This window comes from Muntiacus reevesi, chromosome 1 (assembly GCF_963930625.1).
Source record: "Muntiacus reevesi chromosome 1, mMunRee1.1, whole genome shotgun sequence".
In the NCBI taxonomy this organism is placed as follows: Eukaryota; Metazoa; Chordata; class Mammalia; order Artiodactyla; family Cervidae; genus Muntiacus; species Muntiacus reevesi.
The window spans coordinates 189799955-189817716 of record NC_089249.1 but is presented as its reverse complement, the minus strand read 5'-3'; the positions used below and the strand labels follow the sequence as shown (position 1 = coordinate 189817716).

The 17762-nt window shown below is 53.5% G+C and overlaps 2 protein-coding genes across 3 annotated transcripts in view; one reads left to right on the top strand and one right to left on the bottom strand.

Moving 5' to 3' along the window:
- The window catches only part of PKN1 (protein kinase N1), a 28549-nt gene extending 15402 nt beyond the window's left edge, over positions 1–13147 (top strand). For both annotated transcript variants that reach the window (XM_065917589.1, XM_065917588.1), the window contains exons 7-22: positions 5–199; positions 2564–2673; positions 2762–2905; positions 6819–6894; positions 6996–7137; positions 7231–7324; positions 8900–8979; positions 9059–9134; positions 9235–9326; positions 10742–10918; positions 11056–11118; positions 11296–11372; positions 11579–11721; positions 12208–12315; positions 12406–12486; positions 12867–13147. In XM_065917589.1, the coding sequence (XP_065773661.1) occupies positions 5–199; positions 2564–2673; positions 2762–2905; positions 6819–6894; positions 6996–7137; positions 7231–7324; positions 8900–8979; positions 9059–9134; positions 9235–9326; positions 10742–10918; positions 11056–11118; positions 11296–11372; positions 11579–11721; positions 12208–12315; positions 12406–12486; positions 12867–13070 (1862 nt within the window). In that variant the 3' untranslated portion in view covers positions 13071–13147. The remainder of the gene's footprint in view (positions 1–4; positions 200–2563; positions 2674–2761; positions 2906–6818; positions 6895–6995; positions 7138–7230; positions 7325–8899; positions 8980–9058; positions 9135–9234; positions 9327–10741; positions 10919–11055; positions 11119–11295; positions 11373–11578; positions 11722–12207; positions 12316–12405; positions 12487–12866) is intronic.
- A 367-nt stretch (positions 13148–13514) lies between these two features.
- PTGER1 (prostaglandin E receptor 1) lies at positions 13515–16947 on the bottom strand. The gene is made up of 3 exons (XM_065917590.1): positions 16856–16947; positions 14952–15928; positions 13515–14068 (listed from the first exon to the last, which is right to left on the bottom strand). The coding sequence occupies exons 2-3, from the start codon at positions 15906–15908 to the stop codon at positions 13802–13804; spliced, it is 1224 nt and encodes a 407-aa protein (XP_065773662.1). The 5' UTR covers positions 15909–15928; positions 16856–16947; the 3' UTR covers positions 13515–13801.
- Between the last annotated feature and the right edge of the window lie 815 nt (positions 16948–17762).

Here is a 17762-nt window from a genome sequence, read left to right as displayed (position 1 = left end):
TCAGGGACCCTGGAGGTGCGTGTGGTGGGCTGCAGAGACCTTCCAGAGACCATCCCTTGGAACCCTTCACCTTCGGTGGGGGGGCCTGGGACCCCTGACAGCCGCACCCCCTTCCTGAGCCGCCCAGCCCGAGGTCTTTACAGCCGAACTGGAAGCCTCAGTGGCAGGAGCAGCCTCAAAGCGGAAGCCGAGAACACCAGTGAGTGGCACTGATGTCTGGGAGGGATGAGGTGGGGTAGGCTGGGAGTGGTCCCTGATTTCCCACATTGGTAACATTCTGAAAAAGTCGTTCATCACGCTCATTAGGATGGATACTGTAAAATAGAACAAGATAAAATAACAGGTGTTAGGGATGATGTGGAAAAGATGGAAGGCTTCTACACTGTTGGTGGGAATGTACAATTGTGTGGCCACTGTGGAAAGCAGCATGGCAGGTCCTCAAATAATGAAACATAGAATTACCATAAGATCCAGTATTCCTACTTCTAAATAAATACTCAAAAGAGTTGGAAGCCGTATCTCAAAGAGATTTTGGTACACACCCTTGTTCATAGCAGCATTATTCACAGTGGTCAAAAGGCAGAAGCAACCCAGTGTCTGTTGATGGATGAATGGATAAACAAATTGTGGTCCATCCACACAGTGGATTCCAGAGAAGTCTATTCTATAGAAATGGATTCTATTCTATAGAAATACATCTATAATGATGGTAAATTTTATGTTATGAGTTTTACCACAATGTGAACAGAAGCGAATGCACACATTTAAAAAAATAAAAGAAGAATAACACTAGAGTAACTGCCAATGTTACCACCACCCAGGTCAAAAAATAGAATTCTCTGGATTTTTCAGCCTTAAAAAAGAAGGCCATTCTGAAACATGCTGCAACATGGATGAACTTGAGTACATAAGTGAAATAAACCAGTCGTAAAATGACAAGTGGAATTCCCTGGTGGTTCAGTGGTAAAGAACCTGCCTGCCAGTGCAGGAGACACGAGTTTGATCCCAGAGTTGGGAAGATTCCCTGGAGAAGAAAATGACAACCCGCTCCAGTATCCTTGCCTGGGAAATCCCATGGACAGAGGAGCCTGGCGGGCTACAGTCCACGGGGTCACAGAAGAGTCGGATACTACTTAGCAACTGAGCATGGGGATGCTTCTTGTCTTTTTGTTGTTGTTGAGTCACTAAGTTGTGTCTGACTCTTTTGCAGCCCCATGAACTGTAGCCTGCCAGACTCCTCTGTCCATGGGGTTTCCCAGGCAAGAAAACTGGAGCGAGTTGCCATTTCCTTCTCCGAGGGATCTTCCCCACCCAGGGATTGAATCCCTGGGTTCAACCCATGTCTCCTGTGCCTCCTTCATTGGCAGGCAAATTCTTTACCACTGAGCCACCTGGGAAACCAACAAGTAGTATAGGATTCTACTTATACGAAGTTATCTATATTGGTTACATTCATAGAGATGGAAAGAAAAGTGGTTGCTAGTGGTTGAGGGGGAGGGGAAAACGGAGAGTTATTGTTTACCTGGGACAGAGGAAAATGGAGAGTTATTGTTTACCTGGGACAGAGTTTCAGTTGGGAAAGATGAAGACTTCTGGAGATGGATGATGGTGATGATTACACAACGGTGTAAATGTACTTGGTACCACTGAGCCGTGTACTTGAAAATGATAATGATGGTAAATTTTATGTTATGTGAGTTTTACCACAATGTGAAAAGAAACGAATGCACACATGTAAAAGTATGAACAAAAGAAGAATAACAATAGAGTAACCGCCTGTGTTACCACCACCCAGGTCAAGAAATAGAATTCTCTGGAAGTCCTCTCATGCCCCCTCCTCAATTCCAGCCCCTTCCTCTGTCCTAGAGGTAGCTACTCTCCTCACTCTTACCGTTATCATTTCCTCGCTTTTCTTTGTAGTTTTAGCACCCATGTACCATCTCAAAGCAATGCAGTTTAATTTGCCTGTGTTTGAACTGCACATATGTGGAATCATACAGAATGTATTCCATGGTAACGGCTGCTTTTATTCAACATTGTGTGGGAGACTTATTCATACCGTTGCATGAAATTATACTTCATTCATTTTTAGCCCGGTTTAATTGTCTTAGACTGAGCCATATCAAATTGCTGTCTTTTTTTTTTTTTAAGGTAAAAAATAGTTGAATATAAGAGATTTCATGGTTTAGCTAATAACCCTATATTACCATTTATATGTTAATTCATAGACAAATGTTTCTAGTTTAGAGCTGTTACGTAGGCATTATATTTATGCATCTCCCGATGTATACTTGCTGGCATTTTTTTAGAGTGAATACTTAGGGATATATTGTCGGAATTTATATATAGAATAAAAGTGAATTTGGATCCCTGCCTCACACCACACACCAAAATCAACTGGAGATGGATTGAAGGGCTTAATGTGAAAGGCAGGACTGTAGAGCTTGGTCAGATAGCATAGCAGAATATTATAGGGCAAGAGAGGATTTCCTTATTAATAAGATACAAGAGATTACCCTCCTCCCCAGAATCTCCTGACACCCTCCCCTCACCCCTGTTCCAGATGAGGTGAGCACTGTGCTCAAGCTGGATAACACAGTGGTGGGACAGACATCCTGGAAGCCATGTGGCCCCAACGCCTGGGACCAGAGCTTCACCCTGGAACTGGAGAGGGTGAGTTAGGTTGGGGGGTGAGAGGGCTGGGAGAAGGCGGGGCCTGGGGCCTCAGGCACCCCAGGTGACAGCCCTCTTCTTCCCTCAGGCACGGGAACTGGAGCTGGCTGTGTTCTGGCGGGACCAGCGGGGCCTGTGTGCCCTCAAATTCCTGAAGTTGGAGGATTTCTTGGACAACGAGAGGCATGAGGTGCAGCTGGACATGGAACCTCAGGGCTGCCTGGTGGCTGAGGTACAGCCTGACCCCCACCCTGAGAAAATGCTTTTTTTTTGGTTGTGCTGGGTCTTCGTTGCTGCTCGGGATACTCTCGAGTTGCGGCACTTGTGGATTTTTAATTGCACTGGCTTTTCTTGTTGTGGAACATGGGCTGTAGGGTGCATGGGCTTCAGTAATTGCAGGACATGGGCTCAGTAGTTATAGCTCCCGGGCTCCAGAGCACAGGCTTAGCAGTTGCAGCACACGGGCTTAGTTGCCCTGCGGCATGTGGGATCTTCCCGGACCAGGGATCGGACCCGTGTCTCCTGCCCTGGCAGACGGATTCTTCACTGCCAAGCCACCAGGAAAGCCCAGAAAAAATGCTTTTTGTGTCTCTTTCTCCTGGTTTTCTAGAAGGGGAAGATGTGTTTTCCCCTTAGTCTCTGAACCTTGATAGGAAAGTACATATAATTAGTCCCATGATGTGTGACTAAACTTGGGATTGGTTTCATTCTGAAACAAGATATTAAAAAAAAGAAGAAACAGCAAAATGCTGTCAAGCCAAAAAAGAAAAGCAAAACCAAGCAATGTATTATGGGGATTGCTATGAGAGCCACAGTTGAGCAGAGAGATTCCTTCCCCAGTGCCGTCAGGGTGAGGGTCCTCATGAGGGGAGCCCACGCCCCACCCTAGGCGCAATGGACATTTGGGCTGGATCGTTCTTGGTTGCAGGACTGCTCTATGTGCTGCAGGGTGCTGAGTCACATCCTCCGTCCCCACCCACGGGATGGGATGCTGGTAGCAGCCCCGCACAAGTTGTGACAACTAAAAATGCCTCCAGACCTGGCCAGCGGCCCCTGATTGAGAGCCCATAGTCTAAATGACATTCCTAGCTGACCCCTCGTCGTATGGCCATGCCCTGTCCTAAGTGCAGTGCTGGCACTGACTTATAAATCCTCACAAGAACCCGTGCAAGAGGGACCGTGATTAGTTATGTCTGACAGAGGAGGAAACTGAGACACAGAGAAAGAAAGTCACTGGCCCCGTCATTTAACCAGAATTATTCTCAGAAATTCTTTAAATTTGCCCCTAAAATACTCATGTACCCTGTTTTATGTATTGGGCTGAACAGGGAGTTCATTTGGGTTTTCTCATAAGATCTTATAGAAAAAAAAAACTTTTTGGCCAATCCAATACACACACACACACACACACACGTATATGAATTGCTTCCCTGGTAGCTCAGATGGTAAAGAATCCGCCTGCAATGCAGGAGACCTGGATTCAATCCCTGGGTTGGGAAGATCCCCTGGAGAAAAAAATAGCAACCCATTCCAGTATTCTTGCCTGGAGAGTTCTGTGGGCGGAGGAGCCTTGTGGGTTGTACAGTCCATGGGGTCACAAAGAGTTGGACATGACTGAGTGACTAACACTTGCATTTCACGTGTGTGTGTGTGTGTGTGCGTATATGTATGTATTTATGTATAGATATATCTCCACATGTCCTTAACCCTAGGGGCAAATTCTTTTTTTTTTTTAATTTATTACTTATTTTGGCTGTGCTGGGCCTTCATTGCGGCTCTTGGGCTTTTCTAGTTGTGGTGCGTGGGCTCTAGGGTGCTTGGGTTCAGTCGTTGCAGTTTGTAGACTTGATTGCCGTATGTGGGATCTTTGTTTCCTGACCAGGGATTGAACCTGGGCCCCGTCCATTGAGAGTGTGGAGTCTTATCCACTGGACCACCAGGGAAGTCCCCACCACTTGCTTAGATTTTTGAATACTAGTTTTCTTTGCAAAAAGATTAGACCATGTGAAAAAGATCAGAAATGTGAAAAAGAAACAGAATTCCCAGTGTATGCGTGCTAAGTCGCTTCAGTCATTTCCTACTCTTTGCGATGCCATGGACTGTAGCCCACCAGGCTCTGTCCATGGGATTCTCCAGGCAAGAATACTGGAGTGTGTTGCCATGCCCTCCAGAGAATCTTCCTGACCCAGGGGTCAAACCTGCATCTCTTATATCTCCAGCATTGGCAGACAGGTTCTTTACCACTAGCTCAACCTGGGAAACCCTAGTATAAAAACCTCCCAGTGCACAATATTAAAAAAAAAAAAAAACCAGCTGTATAATTAACTCTGTTTTCAGGAATGGGATAAATATCAAGAGAGTCATTGGGTTCAAGTGAGTTTAAAGATTAACCTGAAAGAAGCTTTTCCTTGGCTGTGAAAGTTGTTCACTTGTGTCTGACTCTCTGCGACCCCATGGACTATACAGTCCATGGAATTCTCCAGGCCAGAATACTGGAGTGGGTAGCCTATCCCTTCTGCAGTGGTTCTTCCCAACCCAGGAGCCTAACCAAGGTCTCCCGCATTGCAGGTGGATTCTTTACCAACTGAGCTACCAGGGAAGCCTATAGAGACCAAAAATCTATATTACTCTAAGTTTTCACTAGAAAATGCTTTCAAAATTTCAAAACATTAGTCACTTATCACTAATTTCTAACTAATTCACTAATTCCTAAAATTATCTAGAAACAATTCTTGAAATAGTCAAGGGCTATCTTACTATCTGGGTGAAAATTCTTACATGGTCTCATAATCCAGGACCACAGAAGGAAAGGAACAGAGAAGAGCTGACTTCAGATGGCAGGGCCGTGAAATTATTCTTCTGTTAGGAAGATTGTCCAAAACCCAAGTGGACAATAGCGGTGGGTGGCCAGGAGTAAGAATTCTGAGGCAGTCCTGCTTGTCTTTAAGATTTACTTATTATTTTTTTTAAGAAAGATTGTTGTTTCTTTATTATTTTTTTTAATTTTTTTTGGTTTTTTTTTATTTTTGTTTTTTGTTTTGTTTTTTTTTTGTTGTTGTTTCTTAAAAAAAAAAATGTTACTTATTTTTATTTTTGTCTTGGCCGTGTCTTTGTTGCTGCTCGGGCTTTTCTCTAGTTGTGGCGGGCGGGCTTCTCATTGCCGTGGCTTCTCTAGTGATAGAGCACAGGCTCAGTAGTTGTAACTCACGGGCTTAGCCGCTCGGCGGCATGTGGGGTCTGCCTGGATCAGCAATTGAACCTGTGCCTCCTGCATTGGCAGGCGGACTCTTTACCACTAGGGAAGCCCCCAAGGTATACTTAAAACATTCTATTTTGTTCTCCCCAAAGCACCATCCTATAGAACCTTCCGCAGTTCTGTTGTCGATGAGCCTACAATAGTTGAGTTCTGTCGTAGATGGAATTGTTCCGTGTCTGTGTCCTCCTATCTAGTAGCCGCTAGCCACTTGAAGTCTGGCTAGTGTGACTGTGGGACTGACGTTTTCCGTCAGCTTACATTTTACTTCATTTCAGTAGCCACACGTGGCTAGAGGTGACCAGATCAGACACCCAGAAGGTCACACGGTTCTGTGACTTCAGCACCTTCCAGAAGATGCGGTGCAGTTGGGAGAATTACATGAGACCAGTGGTTTCCCCACATGAGTGGACACCACCATCATCACCTGGAAGGCTTGATAGAACACACACTGCTGGGTTCCACACCCAGGGTTTCTGATTCAGTGGGTCCAGGGTGGGTGGAGGTGCTGAGAATCTCCATTTCCAGCAGGTTCCCAGGTGATGCTGGTCTGTGAGCACAGGTGGGGAGGCAGGATGCTAGAAGAAGGGTAGTTCCCATTTGCTAGAGTCGTCCGTGGGTCTTGTTGGATCAGAGCTGCTCCCCACCCCTAGAAGAGGGCATGCTTGCCTGCTTCTTGCTTTTCCAGGGTGGCTTTCAAGAGGTGATCCTGTCAAAGGATGGATTGGCTTTGTGACCCCTTAATACGCTGCATGGTACTCTGTGGTTGGATGCGATGCCACAGTGACCGGAACCCCGGAAACGTACGGGTGTGCACGCCTATGACCCTGAGGCTTCCCCCAGCGAGATGCTAGAGGTGGGCCAGGGTCCTCACGCCAGCCCCTCCCCTCAGGTCACCTTCCGCAACCCTGTCATTGAGAGGATCCCCCGGCTAAGACGACAGAAGAAGATCTTCTCCAAGCAGCAAGGTGAGGGGATGAACCAGGGCAGCGCAGAGACCAGGGGTGCCGGGCGTGTCCTGGACCAGGGGTGCCGGGAAGCTAATGTCCCCCCCCACACCCCTCCCCAGGGAAGGCATTTCAGCGCGCTCGGCAGATGAACATCGACGTCGCCACGTGGGTACGGCTGCTCCGCAGGCTCATCCCCAACGCCGCGGCCACTGGTACCTTCAGCCCGGGGGCTTCACCAGGACCTGAGGCTCGCTCCGCAGGGTAAGCGGGGGGCGGGGCCCTGGGAGGCCGGCTGCCCCTGGCTGTTTGCCCGGATTCTGGGTCTTAGATGCGCCCTTTTTCCTTGTACTGCAGTGACATATCTGTGGAGAAGCTGAACCTCGGGGCTGAGACAGACAGCCCTCCCCAGAAGAGCCCTCTGGGTCCTCCTTCCAGCCCATCCAGTCTGGTGAGCAGCCCCCTGGCCCAGCTCAGGCTCCAGGCTCTCGCCAGGAACTTCTTGGCCACACAGCACATCTCTGCCAGAGCTAGGGTCTCATTTTCTGTCCCAGATAAAAACATGAGCTCGGGAGCCAGGCCACCTGGGTCCCACTCCTGCCCTGTTGCCTTCTGTCTGTGTGACTCCTGCCAAGCCGCTTCGCCTCTTGGTGCTTAGTACACCACCCTGTAAAACAATCAAGTTTAAAACTCAAGTTGATGATAGGAGTCAAGTTAGTGGTTTCCTCTGGGCATTTTATTGACAGGAGGGCGGACTCAGGAGAGCCTGCCAGCCTGATGAAAATGTTCTGAAGCTTGATCTAGGTCAGAGGGCAGTACACTTTTTCTGGGAAGGACCATATCGTTAGTATCTTCAGCTTTGTGGGTCAGACGGGTCACAGTGATGACTTGTCAATACTACTCTCATAGAAAGCAGCAACACGTGATAGAGGCATGAAGGGGTGTGGCTGTGCACTGGGGAAACCTTACTGAATGTCATATCCCTTTCAAGAATCGTGAACTATTTTTCTTTTGATTTTTCTTCTCAACCCTTTAAAAATATAAAAATGATTCTTAGCTTACAGACTGTACAAAACACAGAATTTACCAACCCCTGGTCTAGTTCACAGGCATCTGGGTAGACACACATGTCTACCCACCCCACTGAATGCATTTTATACCTCATTTTCTAAAAAATGGCAGCAATAATAATATATGCTTCATGGTGTTAAATGAGCTACCTTATTAAATAGATGAATTTGGCAAAAAAAAAAAAAAAAATCCAAAAGTTGAATAACACTGAATGCTGGAGAAGATGTAGGAAAACAGGCAGTCAGTGGGAGGCCTGTGAATCACTACATCTTCTTGGGAGGGCAAGCTGGTTGAGTTAAAAATGGGTATTACCTTGACATAGATGTTCCACTCCTGGACATCTGTGATGGCCATTCACACACATGCACCAAAAAATGCTTGAATGGGTATAAAATATATCTAGAAAGGTACCCACGATATTATTAACAGCAGCTGGCTCTGGGGAGAGCAGCTGGGGCAGGAAAAACTGTATTTCCTACTGTATACCTGTTTGCACTGGTTGAACTTTTAAAACTATGTCTAGAGTGGGGAATGATGGACCAGTAGGTAAATTTTCACCCACTTAAATTTTTAATTTTGATTCTTCATTATATATGCATATGATGTAAAGAATTAGGTTGTTCCACAAGGCTGTTACCAATAAAGGCAATAGGTTGGACGCATTGGAGCTTCAGCAGCAGTCCTCCCAATGACTGTGCAGAGTTGATTTCCTTTAGGACTGACTGGTTTGATCTCCTTGCTGTCCAAGGGACTCTCGAGTCTTTTCTAGCACCACAATTCAAAGGCTTCAGTTCTTCGGCGCTCAGCCTTCTTTATGGTCCAGCTCTCACACCTGTACATGACTCTTGGGAGAACCATAGCTTTGACTGTACTGAGAGGAGAGGTCAGATTGGAGATGGGGCATATCCATTGTGGCTATGAGTTACTGTACTCTGACCTCCTCTCTCTGTCACAGAGTTCTCCGGCCCAGGCGACTACTACCACTCCCGAGCTGCCTTCGGAGACCCAGGGGACCCCAGGCCCCACCCTGTGCAGGTGACACCCCTCCCCTGGCCCCACCACCACCACCCCCGCCCGCTGTCCCTTCCTTCCCACCAGTCCCGTCTCTCTGCAGCCCTCTGAGGAAGTCACCCCTGACCCTCGAGGATTTCAAGTTCCTGGCAGTGCTGGGCCGGGGTCACTTTGGGAAGGTGAGGTATGGGGGGGTAAGGAGTAGAGGGGCTGGGGGGTCCAGACCCCCAGGTCCTGGACTGGCCACGAAGGTCACCCCTGTGACCACTGTGGTTTCAGGTGCTGCTCTCCGAATTCCGGCCCAGCGGGGAGCTGTTCGCCATCAAGGCTTTGAAGAAAGGGGACATTGTGGCCCGAGACGAGGTGGAGAGGTGGGGAGCCTGCTCATGCCCTCTGAGAGCTTCAGTCTTCTCTTCTGGGAAGTGGGAGATGGAGCACTCCCTCCTGGGAGTTGCTGTGAGAATGATTCATAACAGTCATTCCTACTTACTAAGCTAGTTGTCGTTGAGTTGCTAAGTCGTGTCTGACTCTTTTGCGACCCCGTGTAGCCCAGCAGGCTCCTCTGTGCATGGGATTTCCCAGGCAAGAACACTGGAGTGGGTTGCCATTTCCTTCTCCAGGGAATCTTCCCGACCCAGGGATCAAACCCAGGTCTCCTGCATCGCAGGTAGTCTCTTGCATTGCAGGCATATTCTTTTACCTACTGAGCCGCCAGTATTTAATGACTCTTAGCAATCACCCGTCATGTCCTTTACATTCAGTAACTCGTTCCTCACAACAGCTCTAAGAGGTCAACCCTGTTATATTCCCAGTTCTGCTGATGGAAGAGAGAGATTGAGCAAATTGCCCAGGGTCCCATAGCCAGTAAGCAGCAGGTCTGGGATTTGAACTTAGGGACTCAGGTTCTGAAGCCTGTGCTGTTAATGGAGCCATGTACTGCCTCTGCTTTGGGGTCAGGACCCTGAGTTCAAATCCTGCCTCTGCTACAGATGTGCATAGAAACCTTAGAGTGGTCACTTTACCCTCTGAACCTCAGCCTCCCTATCTGTAAAAGGGGAGTAATAATTCCTTTCTTGGAGGGTTGCTGGGTGGATTGAATGGGAAGATGCCTCTAGATAATTCTGCAGAGTGCCTTGCACCCTGTAAATGCCCAGTAGAGGCACTAAGATAGTCCCAGTCTTCTTGACATCCTTTTATTAACCAGGAATCCAGCTTAGACAGGCTTAAGCAAATAAAGGAATTTATTGCTCTGGATCGGAAAAGTCCAGGGGTGGACTGCCTTCAGGCATGGCTGTATCCAGGTGCTCAGTTGATGTCGCTAACTTCTGCTTTTATCTGTGTGGGCTTTGCTTGTACTTGCCTCATAGGGTTAGAGATATCTCCTACTTTAGCACTTTTTTTTTTAACTTTAGCACTTTAAGGTTCATCTGCCAGCTTTGGCCCTTCTCCCTTATTCATTCCAGCAGAAATCTTGAGTTTGAATCCATTGACTTGGCTTGCCCATTCCTGAACCAATTCCTGGCCTGGGAGATGGGGTGCTCTGAAGGGAAGTGACAGTTCCCCTGGCAGTTTCCCAAAAGGAAGTCAGGGGACTGTTACTAGGACAATGGATGGATTCTGGGTGCCTCTTGAGCAGGTTCAGAAGCATTAAGCAACTTGCCCAAGTGTGCACAGCCATTCAAGGCCCTTGAGCAAACATCTGATGATTGAGGACTCTAGGGAACGACGGGAGTCAGGGGTGGTGAGCTGCTTCGTTCTCTGACCCCCGCCCCCCCACTCTGCCCAGCCTGATGTGTGAGAAACGGATCTTGGCAGCTGTGACCAACGCGGGACACCCCTTTCTGGTGAACCTGTTTGGCTGTTTCCAGACACCAGAGCATGTGTGCTTCGTGATGGAGTACTCAGCCGGCGGGGACCTGATGCTGCACATCCACAGTGATGTGTTCTCGGAGCCCCGTGCTGTGTGAGCCTGGCACCCTGCCTCCCCACACCTCCTGGAGTTATGGGCGACTGTGGGGGGCTTTTGACGATGTGGGAGCCTTCGGTGACCCTCCTCCCTTGTCTGGAGACCCAGTCCCTCATACCAGCCTCTCTCTGCAGCTTTTATTCGGCCTGTGTGGTGCTGGGGCTGCAGTTTCTCCATGAACACAAGATTGTCTACAGGTGTGTGTGCATGTGTGCGTGTGTGTGTGCATGTGTGCGTGTGCGCATGCGCGTTCACGCCTGTGGGCTTGTGCATACATGCACATACCCGCTCTGCCCACTGGGGGGCCCTCAGGCTTCAGGCAGAACCCACGTCCCCACTCATCCCTCCTTACATACTTCCACCCCCCCTCACAGGGACCTGAAATTGGACAATTTGCTTCTGGACACCGAGGGCTATGTCAAGATTGCAGACTTTGGCCTCTGCAAGGAGGGTGAGTGGGTGGGGATTCGGATCTGAGGGGCTGACCTCTAGGGTTCAGACAGAGAGGGGAGGGAATGGAGTCCCCCAGCCCCACCTCGGTTACCCCTACCAGGTTCCTAGGGCTGGCTGTCTAGGCCACCCCATGCTGGACTGGGCTAGAGCTGTGACCTCCCCCATAACCTCACGTGGCCTTGCTACCCCCCCCCCCCCACCCAGGGATGGGCTATGGGGACCGGACCAGCACTTTCTGCGGGACCCCAGAGTTCCTGGCACCCGAGGTGCTGACGGACACATCGTACACTCGGGCGGTGGACTGGTGGGGACTGGGCGTGTTGCTCTATGAGATGCTGGTTGGTGAGGTGAGATCCCAGGTGTCTCCACTCTGCCTGTCCCTGGTAACTTATATGTGTGCTGGTGAAGTGGGAGGGTTGTTTAATCACTAAGTCATGCCCAACTCTTTGTGACACCGTGGACTAGCCTGCCAAGCTCCTCTGCCCATGGGATTTTCCAGGCAAGAACACTAGAGTGGGTTGCCATTTCCTTCTCCAGGGAATCTTCCTGACCCAAAGATCCAACCTGTGTCTCCTGTATTGGCAGGCGGGTTCGTTGCCTCTGATCCAGTAGGGTAGCCAGTAGGGGGAGGGTGTCAGATTCACCCTCCACTATGTGCTGTCTGATTGAGGACAGATAGCTCTGCCTCCTTGGCCTCAGTTTCTGCATCTGTAAATAGGGGGCCTTCCCCTCCCAAGTGAGCCATGTCAGAGTACAGCTGGAGCCCTGGGTGGATGGAACCGGGTGCGGTGTGGTCAGAGGGGCCTAATTCACCCAAGCTCTCCTTGTCCCAGTCCCCATTCCCAGGGGACGACGAGGAGGAGGTATTTGACAGCATCGTCAACGATGAGGTTCGCTACCCCCGCTTCCTGTCAGCTGAAGCCATTGGCATCATGCGCAGGGTAAGGACCCCCGCCCAACTCGGGGTGAGACAGGGGAAGTGACCCTGGGGCTGGGAAGGGGAACGCTGACACGGAACACCCTCCACTCAGTTGCTGCGGCGGAATCCAGAGCGGAGGCTGGGATCCAGCGAGAGGGATGCTGAGGATGTGAAAAAGCAGCCTTTCTTCAGGGTGAAGTCTCCCACCCCCAGGACCCGTTCCCTCATGTCCAAGACCTAGTGGCTTCACTTCCAACGTTGTTACCTCCCCTCAACACCTACCTGCCTTTGCTTCCTCCCATTTACCCCCACTGACCTTTCTACACCCACCCAAGTTAACTGCAGGCTGGCCTGTTGGGGAGCATTGCTGTGTATGAGCCCAGCCGCCCCTCCCCCCCGCCATACACTCATACCGTAATCCTTCCTGAGCCCCCAGCATGCCGCCCCCCACCTCTGTCGTGTGACTCTATGTTGATTCTCAAAAAACCAGACTCAGACAGGTCGCAAGGAGCAGACCTTCCTGCGGTCTGCCCCGAACCTCCCCCGGTGACCTCTCCCCTCCTCGCCCTGCAGACTCTCGGCTGGGATGCCCTGCTGGCCCGGCGCCTACCGCCGCCTTTCGTACCCACGCTGGCCGGCCGCACTGATGTCAGCAACTTCGACGAGGAATTCACAGGGGAGGCCCCCACGCTGAGCCCACCCCGCGACGCACGGCCCCTCACGGCCACAGAACAGGCGGCCTTCCGGGACTTCGACTTTGTGGCCGGGGGCTGCTAGCCCCCTCTCCCGCCCCTGCCGTCACCGAGCTGTTAGTAGTTTTTAAAAAGGCCTTTGGGGTTTGCCCCGCCCATGCATCCTCGTTTCTTTTTGTGCACAGTGATGATGGGGGCTGGGAGGAGTGCTTGGAGGTGGGAAGAGTTGGGAAGGGAAGCAATGGGTGACTGGCGGCCTAGGGAGTGATGGGGAGATGCCCTGGATTATGGTGGGGGATCATATGAGGAGGGGCCAAGGAGTGGTGGAGACTCAGGCCTGTGACTGGTGGAGAGCCTAGGTGGGCTGCCATGGGAGCTGTGTAGAGGAATCAGAGGCCCGTAATGGGGCGTGGCTTGTGGGTAGGGACTTGGGGTTGTGTTGGGGGCGGTCAGAGCCACAATGAGCGAGTGGTTGTGGGAGTCATTCCTGATGGCGGCAGGGGCGACTAGCGCCCCCAAGCCCTCTTGCTCTGCTCCCAGCGGAGCCCCTGCCCCCAGACTGTGACCCTGGAGTTTTGCGCATGCTCCCGCAACTCCCCCTCTGCGTCTCTACGCCCCCGCGTGGCAAGTTCAAGAACTGCACGCCCCGGAGGTGCACACAGCGCCTGTGCCGCCTCCGCTCTGCCACTAGGGTGCTGCAACCCGGACAGGACCCACCGCCCTGGGCTTGTCCGCAAAAACCTTTCATTCCCCGAAGGCTCTGCGCTGCGGACCTGAGGCCGGTCCGGAGTGGTCTGGCTTAGACGCCAGGCGTGCCTAAAAGGAGCTGAGGCCACTGTGCCGAGAACTGCGCAGCGAGCTGGCCTCCCAAGTGCTCCTGGTTAGGCCCAGCCCCGCATGGCTGCCCTTGGCGCCTGCCCTTGAAGGCAGCAGGCGAAGCAGTTGGCGAAGCACTGCCTGGCGCAGCAAGATGTACACCCAGGGGTCCAGAATCTGGTTCCACGAGGCGAGGCGCACGGCCAAAAACAGCGGCTGCTGCAGGGAGCTGGAGCCCCAGCCTGCGACGGCCAGCACCACCACCACCTGCAGGAAAAGGTGGTGTGAGCGGTGGAGCGGTGTAAGAAAAGGAGTCTGGGGAAGGGTAGGGCTGGGATGTGTGGGAGCGTGCCGGGGAAGTAAGGGGCCTGTGAGAAGGAACGTAATGTAAAAGTAAGTGGGAGTCTAATTGGGAAGGAGCTGTGGAGAGGGAGTGGAAAGCGGGGCCTCAAAGAGCACGGCAGAAGCAAAGGCTTCATTGGGTGTGCTCTCAGGCGAGAAAGAAGTCCCAGATATGCCAAAGGACAGAGGATGGAAAAAGTTTCCCTGGTAGCTCAGTGGTAAAGAATCTGCCTGCCAATGCAGGAGACGCGGGTTCGATCCCTGATCTGGAAAGATTTCCCATATGCCAGCTGGGAGGCTAAGCCAGAGCACCACAACTGCTGAGTCTGTGCTCTGGAGCCTGGAAGCTGCAATTATTGAGCCCACATGCCTCTAGTACTGAAGCCCATACATCCTAGAGCCCGTACCAGGCAGTAAGACACTGAGCAAAAGAGAAGCCTGCGCACCACAAGGAGAGAAAAAGCCCGAGAAGCAACTAACACCCAGCACAACCAAAAATAAAATTATAGGGAAAAAAGGAAAAGGGGTGGTGATGCTAGAAGGGAGCTAGGGAGTGAAGGCACTTGGGAGGGTGGGGTTAGAACGGATTCGGTGAACAATACAGACCCCAGAAGGAGTAAGACAAGGGGCCTAGAAAGAGTGGGATGTCAGAGGGAGCGAGCAAAGGCTGGACTCTGGCAGGTGGGGGCCTCAAGAGGGCAGAGCCCTGGCTGGGCCAGGGAGAAAGGACTCAGGATGGAAAAGGGTGGGAGGGGTCACGGAGGGCGTGGGAATGAGCAGGGTTGGAGTGGACCTGTGCGCCCCTCACCAGCAGGGGACTCCAGCAGATACACGACACCACCATGATGCCTGCGAGCTGGCCCACCATCTCCACGTCGTGGGCGCGGGCTCTGCGCGAGGAACCACGGCCCGGAGAGCCGCCCGGGGAGGCGGAGGCCGAAGCGACGGACGAGACGGACGAAGCGGAGGCCGAGCGGGGTCCGCGCCCTCCCCAGTGACGGCGGCTGTCGGGGCCTCCTCCGGCTGGGAAGTGCTGTCGAGAGCGGCGGCGCCGCCAACGGGCGCGCAGCAGGGCCAGGCCGCTGAGCGTGTTGCACAGGAGCGCGGCGAGCAACGAAGCCAGGCCGAGGCCGGCGAAGAGGCCGGCGAGTAGCGCCTGGCGCCAGCCTCCCGCCGGGCCCAGCCCGATGAAGCACCACGTGCCGGGGTACTGCAGCTCATAGCGGCCTACGCGCGCCAGCGGCAGCAGCGCCACGGCCAAGGCCACAGCGGCCAGCACTGCCAGAGCCAGCCGCGCACGGGCCACCGAGACGCGGGCTGCGTGCAACAGCGGCCGCGTGACGCCCACGCAGCGCTCCACGGCCATGCCGCAGCCCAGCAGCAGCGGGCACAGGCCGAAGAAAACCATGCAGCCGCCCAGGAAGTGGCAGGCGCCGCCGGCAGGCGCGCGCCCCGCCGCGTACAGGCGCAGCACCAGCGCCCCCGGGATCACATGGCCCGCCAGGTCGGTGGCCAGCAGGCTGGCGACGAACAGCAGGAAGGTGGCTGCTGAGCGGCGGCGCCGCAGACGGCCCGCGGCCTGCGCCAGAAGCCCCAGGGCCAGCACGTTGGACACGGCGCCCAGCGTCATGGAGAAGATGGGCAGCGCGGGCGATGCGCCCGCCAGGCCCAATGGTGGTCCGGCGGACGTGTTGGGGGACCCGGGTGCCGTGCACGTGGTCGCCTCGCCCGCCAGGCTCAGGTTGAGGGGCCCGCAGGGGCTCATGTCAGGTGCTGCGGGTGGGGCTGGGAAGAGGAGGGGAGGGGAAGGTGAAGTCCCGCCGTTGGCCTGGGACCAGCTGGTTTCACCCTCCCACATCATCCCGACCCATTTGACTTTATAGAGTTCTCTTACCCATGGCAACTCTAAATGACTCTGGCTGCCCCATGCCTGATCCAGTTCTCCTCAGCTGCCCCAATCAGCCTATCTCTCGCTCCCGGCTCCAGTTGCCCTCACTGCACACCTCCCCTGATCATCAGGGCTCACCTGGCTTCAATCCACCTGTCTCCAACCCCACTTCTGAGCCTTGCCCACCCACCTGACACCCACCTTCCATTTTGGCACCACCACACATTCCTGGGCCCCCAGCCCTCTCTGATAACCATTAACCCATTTCTGACCCCAGGGCCCCACCTGACCTCACTGCCCCATCTCTGACCATCACCAATTCCCCTTTACTCCGGTCCGATCCTACATGCTCACAGCCCCACCTCTCCCACCATGGACACCACACTTTCCCCCGGGCCATATCCCTGTTCCCTCAATCCCCATCTTTGTCCTCATAGCCCCATTTCTGTCCTCAAGGCCACATCTCTGTGCCCACAGACCCATCCCCTGGGCACCTCTGGCCTGTCGGCAGAGCCTCAGCCCTGTGCCCCACACTGCCATCCCTGAGCTCCCCCTGGATGCCCAGTTTCCTCCTGCTGGCTCCCCATCCCCTGCCCCAGAGGCCTCAAGGCTGACCCATCTATCCATTCCTTGATACCCCCTGGTGAGGGCTGAGAGGGCAGAACTGCTAGGTCTTCTGGAAAAAGAGGCTGGACAGAGGATAAGATCAACTGGGACAGACAGATGGGCTGAGAGTCAAAGAACACATGAAGCACAGGCTGCGGGAACCCCGTCCTTCCACGCCTGCCTCCCTCACTGACAGTCCTCTGCCCAGGCCTTCTTACCCGGTGCTGCCTCGGACGCAGGGTCCCCATTGCCTGCCGCCTGGCCTCTGCCGCCCCGCTGCGCCGCTGCACCCCAGCCTGCTGCTCCGAGCTCTCCGGCAGGCCGCTCCCTCCCCCTCCCTCCCTCCTGGGGCGGCTCCTCCACTCCCTGCCTCCTCCCACTGCCCACTCCAGCCTCCAGGGGCCGTTTCACTGGGTGTATGCCTTCAGGGGACCTGGGTTGGCAGGGACCACCCCCGCCACCCCCTCCCCCCCGCACTCCTGGCAATGGTCCGGGACCACTCCCAGACCTTAGCTCCCCTCACGAGGAAGTGGGGGCCTCCAGGAAGTTGGCCTGTCCTCCCTGCCCCGTGACCCTCTTCCCCTGGTGGGACGGGAGCAGCCCCCTTCCCCGCCCCCCAGGCGTGGGCCTCTTGCCTGCCTCATTAATAAAGTGGATAAAATCTAAACACTGGAAAATGTGAGTGTCGCCCAGGGCAGGCGGGGGCGGCTTAGGGGGGGGCGCCACTACCCCCACCAGGGCTGCGAGGTGGGAGAGCGAGCCCTGAGTGGGGCCAGTGGCAGCCTCTTGCCCTGCCAGAGCCTTCCTGGATGCTGGGTGCGTGGTGGTGGGCAGAGCCTTGGGTGGACCAGCTTGGATCAGGCCCAGCCGGGCTAGGAGATCCGCCCATTATTTACAAAGGGGCTTAAAGCCCAGGCATACAGCCAGTCATCCCCCAGGAAGGGAGAGGGAGGAGGCCGAAGCCGGGCAGGGGGACCAGGAGGTGTGGTGACCGGTAGGCGGTCTCCTAGATCCTGCTTTAGGACATGGTCCCAAGTCACACACAGCCACAGCTGTGGGCACACAGCTGCATCCTCACCTCCTGCCCCAAGAAATAGAATCACATCCCTGAAGGGCATGTGCACG

Excerpts from the sequence above, each read along its gene's own strand:
- PTGER1 (XM_065917590.1), bottom strand. The coding sequence starts at position 15,908 with ATGAGCCCCTGCGGGCCCCTCAACCTGAGCCTGGCGGGCGAGGCGACC. Across the intron at positions 14,069-14,951 it reads TCTGCTGGAGTCCCCTGCTG|GTGGTGGTGGTGCTGGCCGT; the intron begins GTGAGGGGCGCA and ends CTTTTCCTGCAG.